At 40.4% G+C, this 17963-nt stretch overlaps 3 protein-coding genes across 4 annotated transcripts; 1 reads left to right on the forward strand and 2 right to left on the reverse strand.

Annotated features, from left to right (window-relative positions):
* Window positions 1-3298: 3298 nt before the first annotated feature.
* On the reverse strand, window positions 3299-6245 carry mrpl24 (mitochondrial ribosomal protein L24). Of its 2 annotated transcripts, none has more exons than XM_020101928.2 (6): window positions 6120-6245; window positions 5706-5892; window positions 5168-5263; window positions 4633-4736; window positions 4227-4357; window positions 3299-3714 (listed from the first exon to the last, which is right to left on the reverse strand). In XM_020101928.2, exons 2-6 carry the CDS (start codon window positions 5886-5888, stop codon window positions 3578-3580), a joined length of 651 nt encoding a protein of 216 aa, XP_019957487.1. In that variant the 5' UTR covers window positions 5889-5892; window positions 6120-6245; the 3' UTR covers window positions 3299-3577. The 2 variants fall into 2 exon arrangements, with proteins under 2 accessions (XP_019957487.1, XP_069371882.1); XM_069515781.1 differs by having other exon boundaries at window positions 6071-6129.
* A 446-nt stretch (window positions 6246-6691) lies between these two features.
* Window positions 6692-12353, reverse strand: LOC109638855 (heparin binding growth factor). Its single transcript, XM_020102033.2, has 6 exons — window positions 11867-12353; window positions 9731-9807; window positions 9424-9562; window positions 9138-9296; window positions 8840-9010; window positions 6692-8488 (listed from the first exon to the last, which is right to left on the reverse strand). Exons 1-6 carry the CDS (start codon window positions 11951-11953, stop codon window positions 8468-8470), a joined length of 654 nt encoding a protein of 217 aa, XP_019957592.2. The 5' UTR covers window positions 11954-12353; the 3' UTR covers window positions 6692-8467.
* Window positions 12354-13332: 979 nt separating this feature from the next.
* Window positions 13333-17921, forward strand: prcc (proline rich mitotic checkpoint control factor). Its single transcript, XM_020102007.2, has 7 exons — window positions 13333-14131; window positions 14213-14260; window positions 14417-14902; window positions 15234-15329; window positions 15468-15614; window positions 15968-16033; window positions 16750-17921. Exons 1-7 carry the CDS (start codon window positions 13820-13822, stop codon window positions 16834-16836), a joined length of 1242 nt encoding a protein of 413 aa, XP_019957566.1. The 5' UTR covers window positions 13333-13819; the 3' UTR covers window positions 16837-17921.
* Window positions 17922-17963: the final 42 nt, after the last annotated feature.

Here is a 17963-nt window from a genome sequence, read left to right on the forward strand (position 1 = left end):
CGTCAGAGTCGTGGAGCATAGTTATTAGTCAAAGTTGTGTTGCTTCTCTTTTTCCAATATGACAGAAAAAACCATTAAAATGCACAAAAAAACAACATCTACAGTTCCATGACACTTGGACAGGTTCCATCTGCTGAGGAAGATCACGTCGAGCTCGAACCTGCAGGTTGTTTCATTTTGACATCGTTTGGAGCCAGAGTCGGATCAGTCGTGATTGAGGAAGCCTCAGTATCGAGGTCCCTCCGATAAACGTGCTCGACCAATTACGAGTAAGTCTCAGCGGTCAATCATGATTTATAACATCAAATGAACTTTTTGGTTTGGTAAATGTCTCATCCAGTAACACGGAGGAGGCAGGGTTTATAAACTGTATTGCAGCCAGCCACCAGAGGACAATCAAGATCATACAGTGGTGGAGAGTAAGTACATTTACTCCAAAACTGTTCCTCAGTAAAGTTCTGAGGTACTCTTTTATGATACTTAATACTAATATAGAATGTAATGTTCAAAAATACTTCACCTCCATAAGAAATGTGTTAAAATACAATATAATATCAAATTACATGTTTGGGTGAAGGAATAAAAGCCCAGCAGGAAAAGTAAGAGCAGTGTTTTACTTTCTTTTAAAGCTCCTAACTGTAACATAATGAGGTCTATATAAGAATCAGTGGGGAGCCAACTAAATTAGACCAAACACAGTTAAACATGCATGCAGGCCATGCCTCAGACCTGCATACAAGCTAACATTACATTTTCCAGCAGCCATCAAACAAGCAGCCTGTAATTAGACACTATCATTATATTGTAGCTGAGCTCAGATCAAGTCAGTCGAGAGCAACACTGACATTTATTTTAAAGTGTCTTCAGATGTTCTGCAGATGATCACAGATCCAGAGCTTAATGCCACCTATCATCTAACATCACGTCTTTATGTTCAGCAACAGCAGCAATAAACAAACAATCACACCTTTGTTGGTGACTCTGACACGTGCAGCCAACGCCACCAGGTGGGATTCATTAGTTTTCGTGGCTGAAGTGTGACTCAGCTAAAACACAGAGCACAGCCGCCACTTTATTTTTATGCTTTCCCTCATTCTGCTTGAGTCATGTTTGGCGGTTACATTTCACTGGGTGACCAGAATTACTGTCATCTCACCACAAAGTAGAAGATTCTTCAGACTCAGTCTACCTTGCACAAGCTAAGCAACCACAAGTCTGTGCTTTTGTGTGTGTGAATGAGGGGAAAAATAAAAAAAATGAAGCAACACAAAGGTTCTACTTCACTCAGCATCACACTTCACCTTGATGTAAATCTCTCCACTAAAATCCATACAACACTGATGCAATGACAGGAAAGACGACCAGCTTCTGAATCATTTTCCCTCCTATAAAAGTAAAACCTCAAATCCCAGTTTCCGCTGACTGGCTGGTTTTTGTTTCCACCATGGATGCAGAGTGGCAGAGGCAAACTGGCACAGGACAGACGGGTGTGGGAAAGCTGCTCCCCTCATCGGCCAAACCAACAGCCCTGCCATGCTTTCTGCATGATGCTGCTGCAGCCACCAGAAAGTGAACCGCCACTGAGAAAATTTGATGCAATATATTTTGTGACACATCGTTTCTTTTTGTGCCAGTGTCTGGAAACAAGGTTAGTTGCTTCTGCAGCTGGAGATCTGGCAACAAGTTAATTTCGAGTCTTTATGAAAATCAATACTCGTGGTCAACCAGCGAGGAAAATGAGACTTCATGTATTTCATAAGCCGCCTCTGCCTCATGCATCATTGATAAAAGTACAGCTGAGGACAACCTCAAAAAAATAAAAAGGCTGGGCATTTCATTGACAGATATATATATATTTATAACTATAGTGGTACATTTTAAGTGAAGTAAGATTTTTTTTATGAGCTGCCATTACTTTTAAAATGTGAAAAATGCTATTTAATCCTCCACAGGAACCTCACCACCAAATACACTTTAGTCACCAAGCATGGGAAATTCTACATTTTACAAAAATAAAATCTAACATCAATCATCTTATTCTCGAGATTTTTTATATCTTGTTTAAAAATGTTGGATACAGTTAAAGTATTAATCTCTAAAAGCTCACTTTTGTAATCAGGAATTTAATAATGTAAGACAATTACTACTCCATAAGATGCAGAAATGTGTGTGTATAACAACTGAAATATTGTAGATCAATTTTATCTGTAATGTTTCACTACTCTTTAATAAAATTGCTTGTATTGACATTATAGATTTGAACTGCAAGCTAATAATATATAGTTTAACCTTGGTGTCCTCCCAGTCACACACATCTGCAGGATAAAAAAAAAAGTTAAATCTTACTAAATATACAGCGTGAATCTTTTTCTCATGCCACCCTGGTCGTTTTTCATCGTAGGGTAATAAATTCATGGGTGAGGTCATATTTGAAACCTGATGTTAAAACAGTCGCAGATCAAAGGAATTACATGCCAGTGTATAAAAAGTCAAACGAGGTCAAAGCGAAATTTGTTGAAACGGTCCGGTCTGTATAGTCTCCTCCTCAGACGTTTCCTTCTCCACCGTTTCCCAGACATGTTGGAAACACAGATTCATTTGTCTAAAGGTTTTTAGTTTTGGAGAGCAGCTCGTCTGGGCTTCTGTAAAATAATATGACTATTTTCAGCCTTGGGAATGATTCAGCCATTTCCATTATTATTCCTGCCAATAGCAACCAGTGTAATTTTTACAGTCTTCCAGTGCCAGACTGTTCGTGAGTGATTCACTCTCTCAGGGACAGAAGCTAGTGTATTGTGGGAACTTGCATGAAGATCAGTATCAACCAGAGTAAACTGCTTTTTCTCAGGGTGTTGGTTTGGATTACAAACTTTTCTCACATTTTCTCCTCCATCTTATTTGTTAATAGCACCAATGAATATTAATGAAGAATTCGCATGGATGTTGAAACACAATAGATAAGTAGGAAGGTAAGAAGCAAGGAAGGTGGGTAGGTAGGAAGGAAGGTGAGAAGGTGGTAGGTAGGAAGGTAAGTAGGGAGGCAGGTAGGAAAGTAGGAAGGTAGGTAAATACTTTATTGATCCAGAAGGACTCATGGAATCCAGCATGTCCCAAATGACTGCATGTTGTCTTTGATGCAGCTTAGTCAAACCTGTAATAACTGAAAATACCTGTACTGTTCGGAAACAGCAAGAGCTCAGAGATTGATTTATTTAAACTTGGTGCTCATACCTCGTGATTCAGTGGTGTTATTCTTAGAAAATATGAAGTAGCTCAATTATAATACAAGCCAATAAAATGATTAGTTAATGTGACATTTATTTATAAAGAAACACATTTCAGAAACATTTAAGTTACACGTTTGATATCAGCTGTGTTTGCAAATCTGTTTAACCTCCAAGCATTTTTACAGAGCTATCGTTTCCTTATTCATTTGTGTGTTGCACCAGGATTTTACCCAAACACATTGGATCCTGACACAACATCCTTCAGCTCGACTTCAACCAACAACAAGGTATCTTCAATTGCTGCGAAACATTAGTATCACGACATGGGGAGGGAGTGTCTTTTTCTCTGGTCAGTACCAGTAGGATCTTCTGTTTCGCCTGTTCTCCTGAATACCCAGTTTCTCCATGACCTCCTCCTCCAGCGTTTTGAGGGACGGTACAAAAGTCTTTTCTAGAGTGTCCTCAGGACTTGTGTCTTTGGGACCATCTGCGAGGGTGAGAGGAAAACAAGTCTTGGTTTAAACAAAAGCAGATCACTGAGAGTAAAACAATATGCTCATATGATATAGAGTTGTTCAAACATCTACTGTAACAAACAAATGTTCTTCATTTTCTTACACATAAAACAATTGTAACTTACTGAAATTGACCAAAAAAGGGGAGTGCTTGGAAAAACTAAATCACATCTGCAGCGTCAGAATAAAGGAGCTTGAGCCAAAACAAAGTCGAAGTAACAGGAATGATGCGTCACTGGAAAAACTAGCTGGAGAGTTGCTCAGCATTGTTAAAGAGTTGTGGTCCTCATGTGTCCTTTAGTTCCCAATAATTTTTTCCATAGTAAAACAAAGGCTCAGATTGTATCACTCTGAAGCCTATTTCTGGAATTCAGGTCTTCACACATTGGAAAGAAATTGCTGGTTTTATGTGCCACTGCACATGGAATCAACAGCATCAGTTTTGGGTCGTAACAAGAATTATTCCTCCAATCAAAACACACACCTTTCCACTGCTCTGGCACGATGCCGTCTCGTCGCTGCACAACAGGCTTAGGGATGATTCGACCCGTCCTGAGAGACACTCTGACTCTGTCGCCCTCCTCAGTGAATTTCCACTCCACTTCAGTGGGCTTCCTGGGGATCGATGTCAGTACGATTAATCAGTCAGTTAGGATACCAACTATCAGGTGCATTTACCTAAATAACACTGGACTGTGTTTGAACATTCAGGAGTCATTTCAAGACTGTTTTCATCTGGCATTAGTCGGTGTAGAGAATAAATCAAATATACATCAACTATAAAACAAAAAAACATAATACAGATAATATTGAAAGATCCTCTAGTATAGGGACCACAACTTCTGGGTGGTTCGGCTGTTAACATCCTGAAATGGGTGCACATGCCGTACCTGTCGGAGGGGTCAATAAGGGCGATATCACGCAGCAGGAGGGGAGCCTCGCTGGCAATGTAGGTTCCACGATAACCTGCAGTGCGTCCAATGTACCTGTAATGCTAAAACACAGAACAATACTTTAAAGTTGGTGAAGTCAATGGTTCCAGATCGGCTTTTTATGGTTCATGTTGTCAAAGTGCAACCAAAGAAACTTGACCCCAGACATCTGGCGCCATCTTGTGGAAATAGAAAATAAATACATTGAGTTTTGCAGCGGTAAATAAAATGACCATTGAAATATGTCTGTTAACTTGGTGAAATTAGAAAATTAACAACTCCCTCTATGTGTTTGTTCATATGTAGGCTTAGTATTTGTGTAGAGAGAAGTAATAAATAAAAAACACAAAAAAAAACTGCTTCGACTCTTCCTGTTAGAAAAATGTGAGTTGATCAGAGAAAGACAGATTTAGTCGATATATGAGATATTTAAGTAAATGTCCTATAAGCAAAGTCTGTCCAGCTTTCTTTGAGGGAATCAGTCCGTCCTTACTGTGTTCAGTCCTTCCAGAATAACCCAGTTTCTGTGTCTGAAGACTTGGATCACTTTCCCCTGCTTCCCTTGGTCCTTCCCTGTGAGAATCTCCACCTGGGAAACGAAAGCAGATACTTTGACTCTGAGTTGTATCATCATCTGGAATATGTGAAATATGACGTCCTGCAGCCACATCCACTTGGTCCTCTTGGAATAACGATGCACACGTGTACCGAGCAGAACTGGTGCTGCTGTAAAGTCAAGGGGGGGGGTTACACATTACAGGAAGTCAAGTGATCAATTCACAACATTATTTACTGTTGCACACTATTCTCTGTAGAGGCATCGCTTCAGTTGACAGCTGCTCACAGTGACAATATAAAAACAATGGAAGTAAACTGCAATATATTTACACAGCTTGAATATTATGGCTTCCATGTCTGTGTGATGACCAGACGTGGTCCAGAAAGGAAAATGTCTCCATTCAGAGATCTGACCTGGGGACCTTACTTGACTCTTTCCATTCAATGAGCATGAAGAAGGTTGAGTTTCTCACCATGTCCCCTCTGAGAACAGACCAGTCCTCCGGCGCTATGGGCTCCACGAACACCTTCCTCCTCCTCTTCCCCGGAGGGTTCAACCGTTTAGCGACCGCAGTCCACGGCCTGTTGGTGCCGTATCGGTAGTCCTTGGGCACAATGACCCGGGCTGCCATCGACAGGAGCGCGGTCAGCCTCATTCTGCTGCACGGACAAACAAAGCTTGTGGGTTAATCACGTAAAGTCTCCAATACAGGCTAGGCTAACGTTAGCTTGCAGGGTAGCGAGCTAACGTTAACGTTGCGCTGCTGCGGGTAAACAAACAGGACCGTTTACTGAAACACGTGAAACTCCGATGGGACTGCTACTGTGTCTATTTTACCAAACAATGTTGATATGAAGGAAAAATGAGAAACGCAAACTGATGTTACCCTCTGTTGACATCAATGTCACATGCAGCAGCCGGCTGTGCTTAAACCTCGTGTGTGCAGGCAGCGCCGCCTACCGGACAGGAGGAGCTGAACTCGCTTCACGCATGCGCAGTTGCAAAACAAGATTGAAGTTTTGGCAGGTCAGAATTATGAATAAGTTCTTTATTACTCACGACAAGCTTTACAACATGCACGTACAATTGTTAAATACAATGAAAATAACTAAAAGTTCAAAAATATGTAGATATTTCATTTCTTACCAGCTGTTAGTTTTGATTGCTTTAAAAATGATTTTAATCAACATATTGTATTAACTTCCTACTGAATCCAACAAAGCAGTTTCCTGCCAGTGAATTTACATTGAGGAATATGGAAGTATGCCATCATAACTATAAGAATAAAGGGATAGATGCATTTGTAACCCGAGTTAAAGTGGGAAAATATACATGTATAATTAATTAGGCTTGTTTGGTTTGAACATGATTATTTGAGGTGTGTTGCAGACAGAGGAAGTGAATCATCAACATTACACAAGCATGATTTATTGGTTATAAACATGACAAACAAGAGGGTTTTTGTAATCAACTGGTTTATTAAATGGACTGGCAACTACAACATTAAACTAAGGAGCAGATTAAGATGAATGGCAGCTTCCGAAAGTAACACAGAAAGCTAAACCAAGAATTACACTTTATACCAATTTATATCCTCGGAATTAACAGCAGATCTGAGTGGGGAACTGAGAGCGTTTCATATTTTGAAACCAGTGGTGTGGTGAAGGTGGTTGGCCATCTTAGACAAAACAGCAAGAAATTGGTTCACTTTTATGAGCTGTGATTTCCCTTAAGATTTGTAATTTGATCAACTGTGGCTTCATGTTGCCGAATATAGAACACTGAAGCAATGACTAGGACATCCAGGTAACATGGTGAAAAGGCCAAGTATTTAAAGATAAAAACAACTTGTACCTTAAAAATTACATACAGCGGAAAATAACAACACCACATATTAATCACATTTATCGAAGTTTGAACAGGTCAAAACAAATGTTTGAACAAAACACATATTTATAACGTCACAACTTTGTTTCACAGCCAAAATAATAATAAGACCACTGAAGTAAAACAGACCCATGTTCCAGTTCAAAGGGTCAGAAACAAAAAAAAAAGTCCAAAACTTCAGATTTACACATCGGTCACTCTGCAGATTCTAATCAAATGTTGGTAACAACGTCAAATACGTATTTCAGAGCTGAAAAAGAAACAGTTTGGTTAAAACCAATTTTTTGTCCAAAATTACATCTCCAGTATCAGGCAATGGCAGCATGAATGTGAGCTGAACAGGAAATCGTAAAAGAAGAAACCGAGAGTTGAACTGATGGATGTGAATAAATTCTCCAGATTCTCCAGATAAAGAGCTGGCCTAATTTTTTCCCCCTCAAAAATGCCATCACTCCACCTTGAGGTGGTCAAGATGGAGCTCAGACACATCAACTTTCAGAAATGTATTTCTGCTTTCAATCATCATCCGTTTAATAAATGTACACAGGGACTGTTCAAACCTTAATTAGTTCTTCTGAAATTGGGTTTACATATTTCCTTATTCAATATATGTTCAAAAGCCAAGCAGGCCACATGTCGGATCCTGTGCAATTAATCACATAATTTGGTCACCTGCAATGAAGCAAACTATGATGCAACAAAACCTGCTGAATAAAAACAGCAAACTAGTCAGATTAACGGGGCAGGGAAAACAGAAAGTGCAGATTGTATGTCCTATAAGTGAATACATGATTTAAATGAGGCTGAGAAGCTAAAAGGAATAAAAGAAAGTAAAACATGTATTTTATGAACTAAAGCTGAAAGCGTGGGTGAATTATTTTTTTTTTCCCTGTACAATATCCATGTTTTAAAACCATCAAATGGGAACCTTTGTCAAATAAATTTAAATCTTTTCAATTATTTCTTTTCTTGTTTGTACTATATTTTCAGTGTTTATTCCCTGTAAAATGAAAAAAAAAAGTTTTGACACCTAGCATTTAGTCTTTGTAATGATGTAATTGCACTTAGAAATAAAAAATATATACACACCAAAATCCCATTTATAAATGAGCCTTAAAGTGCTCAGTTCAATTGTTTGAAATCAGATTTGCAAACTTTTTTTGTTTCAGGATATATGATATCCCAAAAATGGTAAATGAGGATTTACTTTTCTCTCAATACAAACACTTCGGTTGTTTAAAATTTTCCTATGAATTAAACAGCTGAAATCTGGTATCCTGCAGTGAACCAAGTGGATGCTTCCACTCCGAGCGTCAACGGTTCTTCATTTTCTTTTGTGACTTGATGTTAAGCACTATCTGTCACGGGCTGCAGAGAGAAGAGTCGAGAGTTATTCCTAATAATTACAATCTCTAACTGTTTCATTTAAGTATTTTTGACAATCTACAAAGTATATGTACTTTTAAATTGTCACAGCATATTTTGGTATGGTCCTTAAATGTCTAAATACTTCACATAACTATAGCTTTTTAGATTAGTTACTACTAATTGTTTTAGATTGGAGGGCTTCACAGTGCAACAGCTGCTCACACAGACATTGATGCGTGATGTGTTGTTTGTAGCCTTAATGCTGCTAAGCTAGCGAGTTTTTCCCCATTCCTCTTATGTACGGACCTGGAGATTTGCAAAACATAGGAGTTAGTCGGTCAACAGTCTCACCTTATCTGCGGTTAGCTGACCTCCTGCTGCAGCATTTTCTTGGGCCTCGGGTTTTGACTCGCTCTGTGAAGCAGGAGCAGTTGCCTTTGCTCCAGCCACATCGTTGAGCTTGGCCTCCGACTTGTTGCTGTCACCTTCCGCTCCTGTATCCTTCGGCCGCTTCGGAGATGCCTACCGAGTGTTTGTTTTACATATTAATGTTTGAGGAAGAGTCACAGAGGGATCACTCGAATATGAATTATGAAGCTCGACAATATGAAGCTCTGTACCGGGTACAAACGTGAGGCTCAAAACGTACCTCTGTGGACTCCTCTGCTTTTCGCTTGGTGCCTCCCCTCTCGTTCTTCTCGTCGATGACCAGGGCACCTTCATCCTCATCACTGCTGCCCTCTGCATCTGCTTTCTCTGAACTACCTGTATCCCCAGCTCCTTCTGATGCGTTGTCCTTCTTTGATGACTAAAGTTAGAGATTTAAATATTAGTGAAAGGAAAGAAAACTGGACAAGCATGGTTTTATCTTAGTTATACAGACATGAAGATTATTGTGGTGTCATCTATCCTTCCTCTCCTAAACATCCACCAACCTCATAGTCTTCATGCGTGACGGTGGGGTTGTTCTCAATCTCCCAGAGTCCTTCAGCAAAGCCTTTCCTCTTGTTTTGTTTCCCAAACTTCTCCTTACATTCACTGTAGGGGAACAAATCCTTGGCCCCCAGGAACGCACTATAGTGGGGTCAGAAATTACTCATTTCATTGTGTGATATACATAAAGATAACAGGTGATGATTCTGGCCAGTTCTTGTCTTGAAATATAGATTCAATATGGTTGAAGAAAGATCACAGAGTCCAACTATTTGACAAATGAATTGAATTTAATGACAATATACTCACGTCTCATGTGTTCCAAAGAAAAACACCTGGTATTTGTTTGAGGGCGACTTTACTGCTCCTTCAGGTAACTCATCAATCTGAAAATCAAGACCACAGCCTCTTAAAAAAGGACACAGGTTCATCAAAAACAATCAAACGGGTTTTTCTGGGCCATTTCTGGAGGATAAGCAAGAATGGATTATTTTTATTATTGATTAGTATGTTGACTTTTCCCCCTATTAATAAATATCTATCTAAAAACAATAGTGAAAATACTGAAGAAAGCTTCATCACAGGTTGTGCTCAAGGTAACAGTCTATTTTCTTTGACCTATAAACCAAATACATTTACATATTTAATTTACGCTTATAAAAGATCAAAAATCAAATGTCAAACCAGAAAATATATAAATATTTAAGTAATATTTCTTTAAGTTACTTGACTATCTAAATTGTTGACCATTCATTTGGGAGCCCAGTGAGAGCAGGGGTCAGTCTGCTGTTCGCTTCCTCTTTGCAGTTCACTCTTTGTCTCCACTGTCCTGCAAACTATTTGTTTGTGGTTTTTTTGTTGGTTTTTTTAAGGCACAGGAAAACACTATTATGATGACAAAGCATGGCGTCCGTTGGCCTCTGCCGGTTTGGGCCTTCCCCAGATAGGGTCACTGTGTAGATAGGTGGGGCAGGGCCTGTGGCCTGCTGAGTGAGGCAAGGCTGATAATACTGATTAAAAAGGGAGGGAAGAGACACAGACCGACACTGACCGTCACTTCAGTACTTTAAGTGATAGCACTCATTCATTACTTTGCATTTAGAGGCACGCTTAATAAACCAAAAGTGATCTTTTCCTGCTCAGTCTCACCTGCAGAATAAGGAAATACAATACAGCATTGTTTATTGCAAAACTGAAAATCTAATGCCTTTGGAAAAATGCTGATGTGCCCTCTTTCAATACCTGGTTGGCAGAAATGTTTAAATTTGCTCCATATGCAGAGGGTCTGATATTTCTTTTAGCTCTGCAACCTTTGACAAGATTGAAATGTTTGTCTTATCTGTTAAAAAAGGGTCTTAAATATATATACACATTAATGTGAGTTTGATCACATAGATGTGTGGATAATATAAATACCACTATGACACTATGTAGATATTTAATCAGGGTTTGGTGTGGATTACTGTACGGAGTTGAACCATACATGTCTCTTAATGTGTTGGTTATTCCTTTACAACCAGAGCTGCTTGTTTATAAAACTAAAAATGAATGAGTAACTTTGGCTCTATATCCCTGTGGTGCAACTCCATATCTGTTTTGGTCATCAACAAATCCTTAGGGACACTTATTTTAAATGTGTATCCATTAAACTCTGACTGAGGCTGCATTTAACTGGAAACTGAGTTACTAACTTGAAAGTTGACATTTCCTCTCATGAATGATTAGGAAACACTGACAGCAGGAGTGCGTGTGTTTATATGGACCAGACATTGCGTTATGCTGTTATATCATTAGTTTGAAAAGCCTGGAGCAGATCTGAACGTCACGGTGATCTGAACTTTACGAGCAGAAAACACATTTCACCTGTGACGACAATGTTTACAAAGTAGATCAGCATATGGCAACACAGGTAGCCATGTGTAGCCTGTGATGAACCAGATCATTTAAAAAAACACTCATTTAGCACTTAGCTAAGTTGCAGCTGTAGCACGTGTTTGTGTACAGCGTGTACTCGCTGGTGGACAGATGTTACAGATGTTGAGGGATATTGCCTTTTATTTGACAGCCTAGCTTAAATGCTCTGTTCGAGGCTCAAAGTTAACATTAGCCCAACAGGCCCCCCGGAGACCTGGGTGGCATGTGAAGAGGTAATGTCGGTAGCAAAGAGCAGCTAGCAGCAGTGCTAATACATAGCTAGCAGTGCCGGTTAATGAGTAGTGTGTTTAACACGGAATGAAACATGCTAATGCCTGCAGGGGGCTAACTGTGGCTGTGTGTGTGTGTGGATGCTGGGCAACGTTAGCTAACGCCGCCAAGCTAGGCTAACTCATGGCAGCTAACTGGGTTGAGGCCTCGCAGGTAAACAGGTGAAATGGCAGCAACTCTGAAATGAAAACAAAAATGCTAAAGCTAATAAAACCAATCCATGGATCGTGGGGCTCTTACCCTCGCAGGCCAGTGTGGATAGCCCTTCATTTTAGCGAACACGAGATCTCCAGGTTTGTATTCCTTCTGCCTGTTGGACCTCGGCATGTCTCTGGCTTCGCTAAGTCAGATAATACGTGTATTTAAAACGCAGCGGTGGTTTTAAACGAGCTAATGAAGGCGGATTAGTCAACAAACGAGCCACAAGCGTCCGTTTGTCAGATCAACCACAGGCGAAAAAACTGGAGCGAAGACGCGGAGGGCGACTCGTGGTTTTTTTCCCCGCGGATCCTGAGGAGCGCGAACCCCGGGCCGGTGTCAGCGGGACCGATCCGATGTTCGGTTCAACAGCGTCTTCGCTGAAACCCAGAGATTATTCGGTTATTCCCGCAAAACCCTTCGGACTGTTTGGGTTTGAAATAAAAACCCGCTTCCTCCAGCCGAGCGACACCGCCCCCAGAACCTGATGAAGCTGCACAGCGAGCGCCCCCTGTTGACCCGCAATGAAAAGAACAGCGACTCATTCAGCTTGAATGAAATGTAGGTAAATGATAGTAAAACAGAACAAGACAAGAAAGAGCTCATAAACTAGATATATACCATTATATATCGTAATGAATAAAACCAGTGTACATTCTAAAAAAACATATACAAATTATTAAACTCTACATGAAATCAGGTTGAAAAGATGGGTTTTAAGTTTGCGTTTTAAAATATCTACATTTCCAGGTCCTCTCAGTCAACTATGTCACTCTGTCACTCTTATCTCCTATCCTGCCATGTTTATTAACCAATTCTGAGTTTATGACTCTGATAATTTGGAGAATAGAAAACGATCTTGAGTTCTAACAAAGCTAAATGTTAAAATGTAGATGTGTTTAAAAAACAAAAAGATTTAGGAGGCGTCCATGTGAAAATGTCTTTATCACTGCAGGAGGCCTATCAACATCTGGTAAAAGGAAAGCTAATAGAAAGTAGCTTTTCAGCTAACTCCAGTGCATTTACATTTGTATAGATGTTCAGTAATGTCTTAATTATTCTGAATCTGGATTGTGACCTTCTATGCTATCTGTCACACCCATCACTACCCCAAGATCATTTGATGAAAACCCCCAAATAATATTTTAGTGATTTGAATTTTTCACATTTTATTTATCCAATCAACTGTTCAAAGTCCCCTCCATGTCGCCAGAAATAAAATTGTGATGTAGAAGTGCACATATTTATGCACGTCAAGTTTTCTGATTTAATTTTTCTGAAAGCAGTGAAATGTAACTATATTAAATGAATATATCTGCTTTTATTATATCTTTACTATGTTTGAGGTCTTTGAACATTATTACATATCATTATTATTATAGAATCTAAAAAAATCAATCAGCAAAGTTTTGGTTTGGTTCAACTGTTCCTCCACATGCTGTCAATTGATGTTGTTGCACATCTGTCCGCTGGGGGCGGTGAAGCTGTGTATTAACTGGAAAATAAACAGACGAAGAAGAGGATGTTGCGCGGAAGGCTGCGCAGTGGTTTCGTCGCTCGTGAACGATGGAGACGAATGTTTTGATGGAGTCTCGGGACTAACTGGACATATTTGCAGGAGTAACAACAAACCACAGTGTTCGTTTTGTGCTGTTTAATCGTACCTGCTACATTAGCCGATGTGCGACAGCAGTTGAAGCCTAATTCAATCTGACGAAGCTGTCGGTTAGCTAAGATCGTTTACGCGGCGGCCTAGCTAACGTTGTAGCTAACTCTGTGAAGTTGGGACAGGCTTCATTCTGTTGTTACCCACAAAACAACAGCTCCACGTGGGATTATTTCACGATCACTGCGGCTCTATGAGAGAGTCTGGTACTTTGAATCGTCCTCGTAAAGCCAGCGTGAGCCCGGCGTCTTGATCCCATATCAAGGGGAAGTGTTCATCCATGTCCACGAGCTCCTGCCTGTTAATACTCTGTGATAACGTCAGTGAACATGTCTCTAGTCGCGTATGGCAGCAGTGATGACAGCGACTCAGAGGAGACCTCCACCTCTGCGGCAGCGCAGAGCAGAGGCGGCTCAGGAGGGCTCTTCTCTCTGCTGCCTGCTCCCAAAAAGTCTGCATCTGCAGGAAGGAACGATGGACCGATCCGGGAGACAAGAGTCAAGCCTTCACTTCAGGACTGCGCGTCAGACGACCACCTGGATCTTCAGTCATCTAAAGGAGGCTTCCTGTCCAGTCTCCCCAAACCCAGGAAGCGAACAGAGCCTGTCAAGATCACCGTGCCACAGATCCAGAGACAGGATGTGAGAACTGAGATTATGTCACATTGAAGCTCATAATGTAATTAGTTTGTAATTTATAATCTATGTATTTCTTGTCCATAGTCCGATTCTGATGATGACGAACCAGCAAAGAAGAAAGTACAACCTCAGGTGAGAAAATCTCTTTCTCTCTCTGACAGGAAACAAAAATGTTTCAGATAATACAGGAGTAATTCAGCCATGATGTCTGACCCATTTGCATAGTTAAACAACAGTGATTCCCTGAATTCACCGGTCCCCTTTCTATCCATATCTTGTCTCCTCCAGGGTACGGGCTCAGGCCTGTCTGCCCTTCTACCAAAGCCCAAAAACCTGACAGTGAAGGAGCTCGCCAGACCCCTGATTCCCCACACACTAACTAAAAGACAAGAACCCAAAGGATCCAAGCCTGGAGCGCCCGCTCAGGGTCTGCTCGGTTCTAGTGCGTCTCCCTCTGCCATTAAAGCAGCAGCAAAGTCGGCTGCCCTGCAGGTTGCAAGACAAATAGCCACCGACGACCAGGACGAGGAGGAAATAACCCCACAGAACTACTTCTCCCTATGTGAAAGCTCCCAGCCTCTTCCCGCAGTCATCCCGAGCTTAGACCCTGAGCCAGTAGCCCCCGCAGAGCCTCTTTCTATCGCAGCCGCTGATGAGCCTGGTCAGTCTGATGCCCCTCTTGACTTTGGGGGCAGCCAAGAGGGAGCCGGTGCATGGGGAGGTCAATATTCTCAGTATCAGCAGCCCATGACAGGTCCAGAGGCTTGTCCTCAGGTAAACATTATTTTGCATCTTATAACTGAATGACCTGATTTTTCAGAATGGCTTTAAACTAAAGATTACAAGCTTTTCCAAAAATCAGGACCTTATTTGAACTATTGATTTGGTCTGAGTGCTGTCATGGAAACCTTCACTGCTGAGTCATGCATGATCCTGCAGTTATTTATTATCATAGCACAAGAATGACACATTAAAAAATAATTGGATTTTTTCTGTGTATTTATAATCCATCATACATATTCAGGCCTTCATACTGCAGTATTTATACCAAAGAGGACAATCACCATGCCAATGACATCCCAAACCTTTGCTCTTTCTTGGGCAGGAATACTATGATGAGTCATATTACCAAGATCCGAACCCTGCATTGTCAGAGGAGGGAGAAGAGCCTGGACAATCTGCCATGTTTGATGATGAAGCGGTAAGAAGTGCACTGCTTTTTTGTTCCACTGTGTTTGTCTATTTCTTTCTCTAAATATAAGTTCAACAATTACTCTGTAAAATTGTGCTGGGACAATTTAATTCCCCAATGACACTTTCTTTTTCTTCGTCACTTCAGTTCATGCGGCTGCAGGGGAAAAGAAACAGAGGCAAAGAGGAGGTGAAGTTTCTAGAGATCAAGGGAGACGACCAGCTGAGCGGCAACCAGCAGTGGATGACGAAGAGCATGACAGAAGAGAAGCAGAACCGTCAGTCCTTCAGCAAGGTGATCTGATCTCTGTCACTGTGGGGAGTTGGCTGCATATTTACCATGTGTAGGCTCAGGTCTGACAGGTTTGGGTGGGAGAATATTCTTTTGATGTTGAGGCTTTTACCCTGTTGCAGAGCGCTTGTTTAGTCTTTCATTAAAGAGGAACAGGATACTGGATGCTTTTGATTCATATGGTTGTGGCTGGGAACATTTGAAAAAAGGCTTCCAGCCAAAAAATCTTTGGCTGGTTGGACAGGATTCTTGTTTTTTTAATGTGAAAATTCAGTGGGTGGACAAATAATTACAAGCACGAGTTTTGTATTGTTATTTTGTGATAATAATCGTAATTTTTTCCTATTTTCCTGCAGAAAAAGGGAGAACAACCTACAGGACAACAGCGGCGCAAACACCAGATAACGTATCTCATTCACCAGGTCAGTGAAGCAAAAGTTCAAATGATACGCGGCATCTATTAAAGTAAATTACATCATGCGTTTACATTCATATGTAAATCAGGGCCTTTTTTTGAAATAGGGTTTTTGGTAAGAGTATCTTGTACCTGCTGTTCTACCAAAATAATTGTATCACCTTCATCTGACTCAACAGAGATAAGTCAGTGTGGCCCTTGACATGCTTCAATAACATATCCACCGAGAAGATACTGTAGCTAAAGCAGGAGCCTATAGTGCAGGATTGTTTTAGCAAAATTTGAAATTCAAAAATTGTTCTAGCTTGATGTGAAGGGGATGCAGTTTAGAGTGGATGTCAGAGTTTTATTATCAACATACCAGAAGTCCGCACACATCCAGCTCCATGCTATTTTATTTTGTTGATTTGCAGACCACAGATGGTATTCAGTGGATGAGCACGCAGGATTTATATACTTTGCTGAGCTGTTTTTTTAAAATATATTTAGAGCTTAGAATTTGTCTGTAAACTCACTTAGCTTTTGGCTTCTCTCAAGAGAAGTTTCTCCCTAAAATTTGTCAACAGGGAATTTTTAATTATATCATGAAGTTTGAAATGTAATAATAAAAGATTAAACACTGGAAATGTTCTATTCCCTCATAAAAAAGTCATATTTTTGCTGGAAAGAAATGTTTTGAGATTCAGCTTTGTGAGAATTTCACTGTATTTCTTTTATTCACAGGCGAAGGAGCGTGAGCTGGAGCTGAAGAACAGCTGGGCCGATAACAAGCTGACCCGCCGGCAGACCCAGGCCAAATATGGTTTCTGAATGTCACACTGTGGACTCATGGTGGCATGTGGAAACGCTGGATCAGAAAGTAGAGAATTCCAGATTCCCTGAACAAACAGAAGGATGTTTTTTTTGGGGGGGGGTAGAAATACCGTAATACAGATTTTCCCTCTTCGGCTCAATCCACCTTTTGCTCGACTGATAAGTTGTTACTCCCACAGCGAAACTCAAGATACAGACGTTAACCTCTCCTTTTGTCCATAGTTTATCTTAAATAAACCGTAACTTCACTTATTTTCTAAACCAGCACATCTACAAACTGTACAACAGTGCAACTGTGTTTTGAAGGTATCTTTGGTCAGTCGGTGGTAGATAAGAGAAGATGTAATGTGACCCTGAATTGGCCATCACAAATGTTTTCTTTTGAATGTGTATCCTTCCGGTTCATGATGGTGAACATTACTGTATGTTTCCTTTGTTCTGTGATGACCCGATAGAAAAGGTTTGGTTTTCTGGCAATAGAAACACAGATATACATATTTATACACTGAATCAACAACTTTGTAAAGAAAAATAAAGATGTTGGAAAAAAAACACGTTGATTTGCTTGCAGAAGTTTTTCATATCCGTTTTTCTTCTTTATTTTTAATAAATAAATTGCCAGAGAACCAAACATGCTTTTCAGTCTCAGTGCTGATGCTGCTCAAGAAGCACCAGGTTTCGTTTCAACATCTTTCAGGACCTTTACCTCAGTTTTACGTGGCTGACTCCAGCATGCATCTTTCAGTTTCAGTATTTTGCTCAAATCCCAATAAACTTTAGTCCTGAATTGATGAGTTCTTTAACGGTACCTCGACCCCAAGATCCTAATGTTTTATTAAACCTGGATGAGAGGAGGCTTGTTCTAGATTTCTTTCTGCTGCTCCAGTTTTAGACAAATCTGGTGTCAAAATGAATTAGAAATATCTGTATGTGGGTTGTCCACTGCTAGTACGCCAGAATGTTTGAGGGAAAATGCTTAATTAGTTGGAAACTGCTGGAATAGACCTTATTTCTTTACCTTTTGTTATGCGTGTTGTGTCGTTAAAATTTGATCAATAAATTTTTCCTTTCCTGGCTCCGTACCTTTGAAGATCACAGATTTATAAATCACTACTAGAATCACA

This window comes from Paralichthys olivaceus, chromosome 20, assembly GCF_024713975.1.
Source record: "Paralichthys olivaceus isolate ysfri-2021 chromosome 20, ASM2471397v2, whole genome shotgun sequence".
Classification (NCBI taxonomy): domain Eukaryota; kingdom Metazoa; phylum Chordata; class Actinopteri; order Pleuronectiformes; family Paralichthyidae; genus Paralichthys; species Paralichthys olivaceus.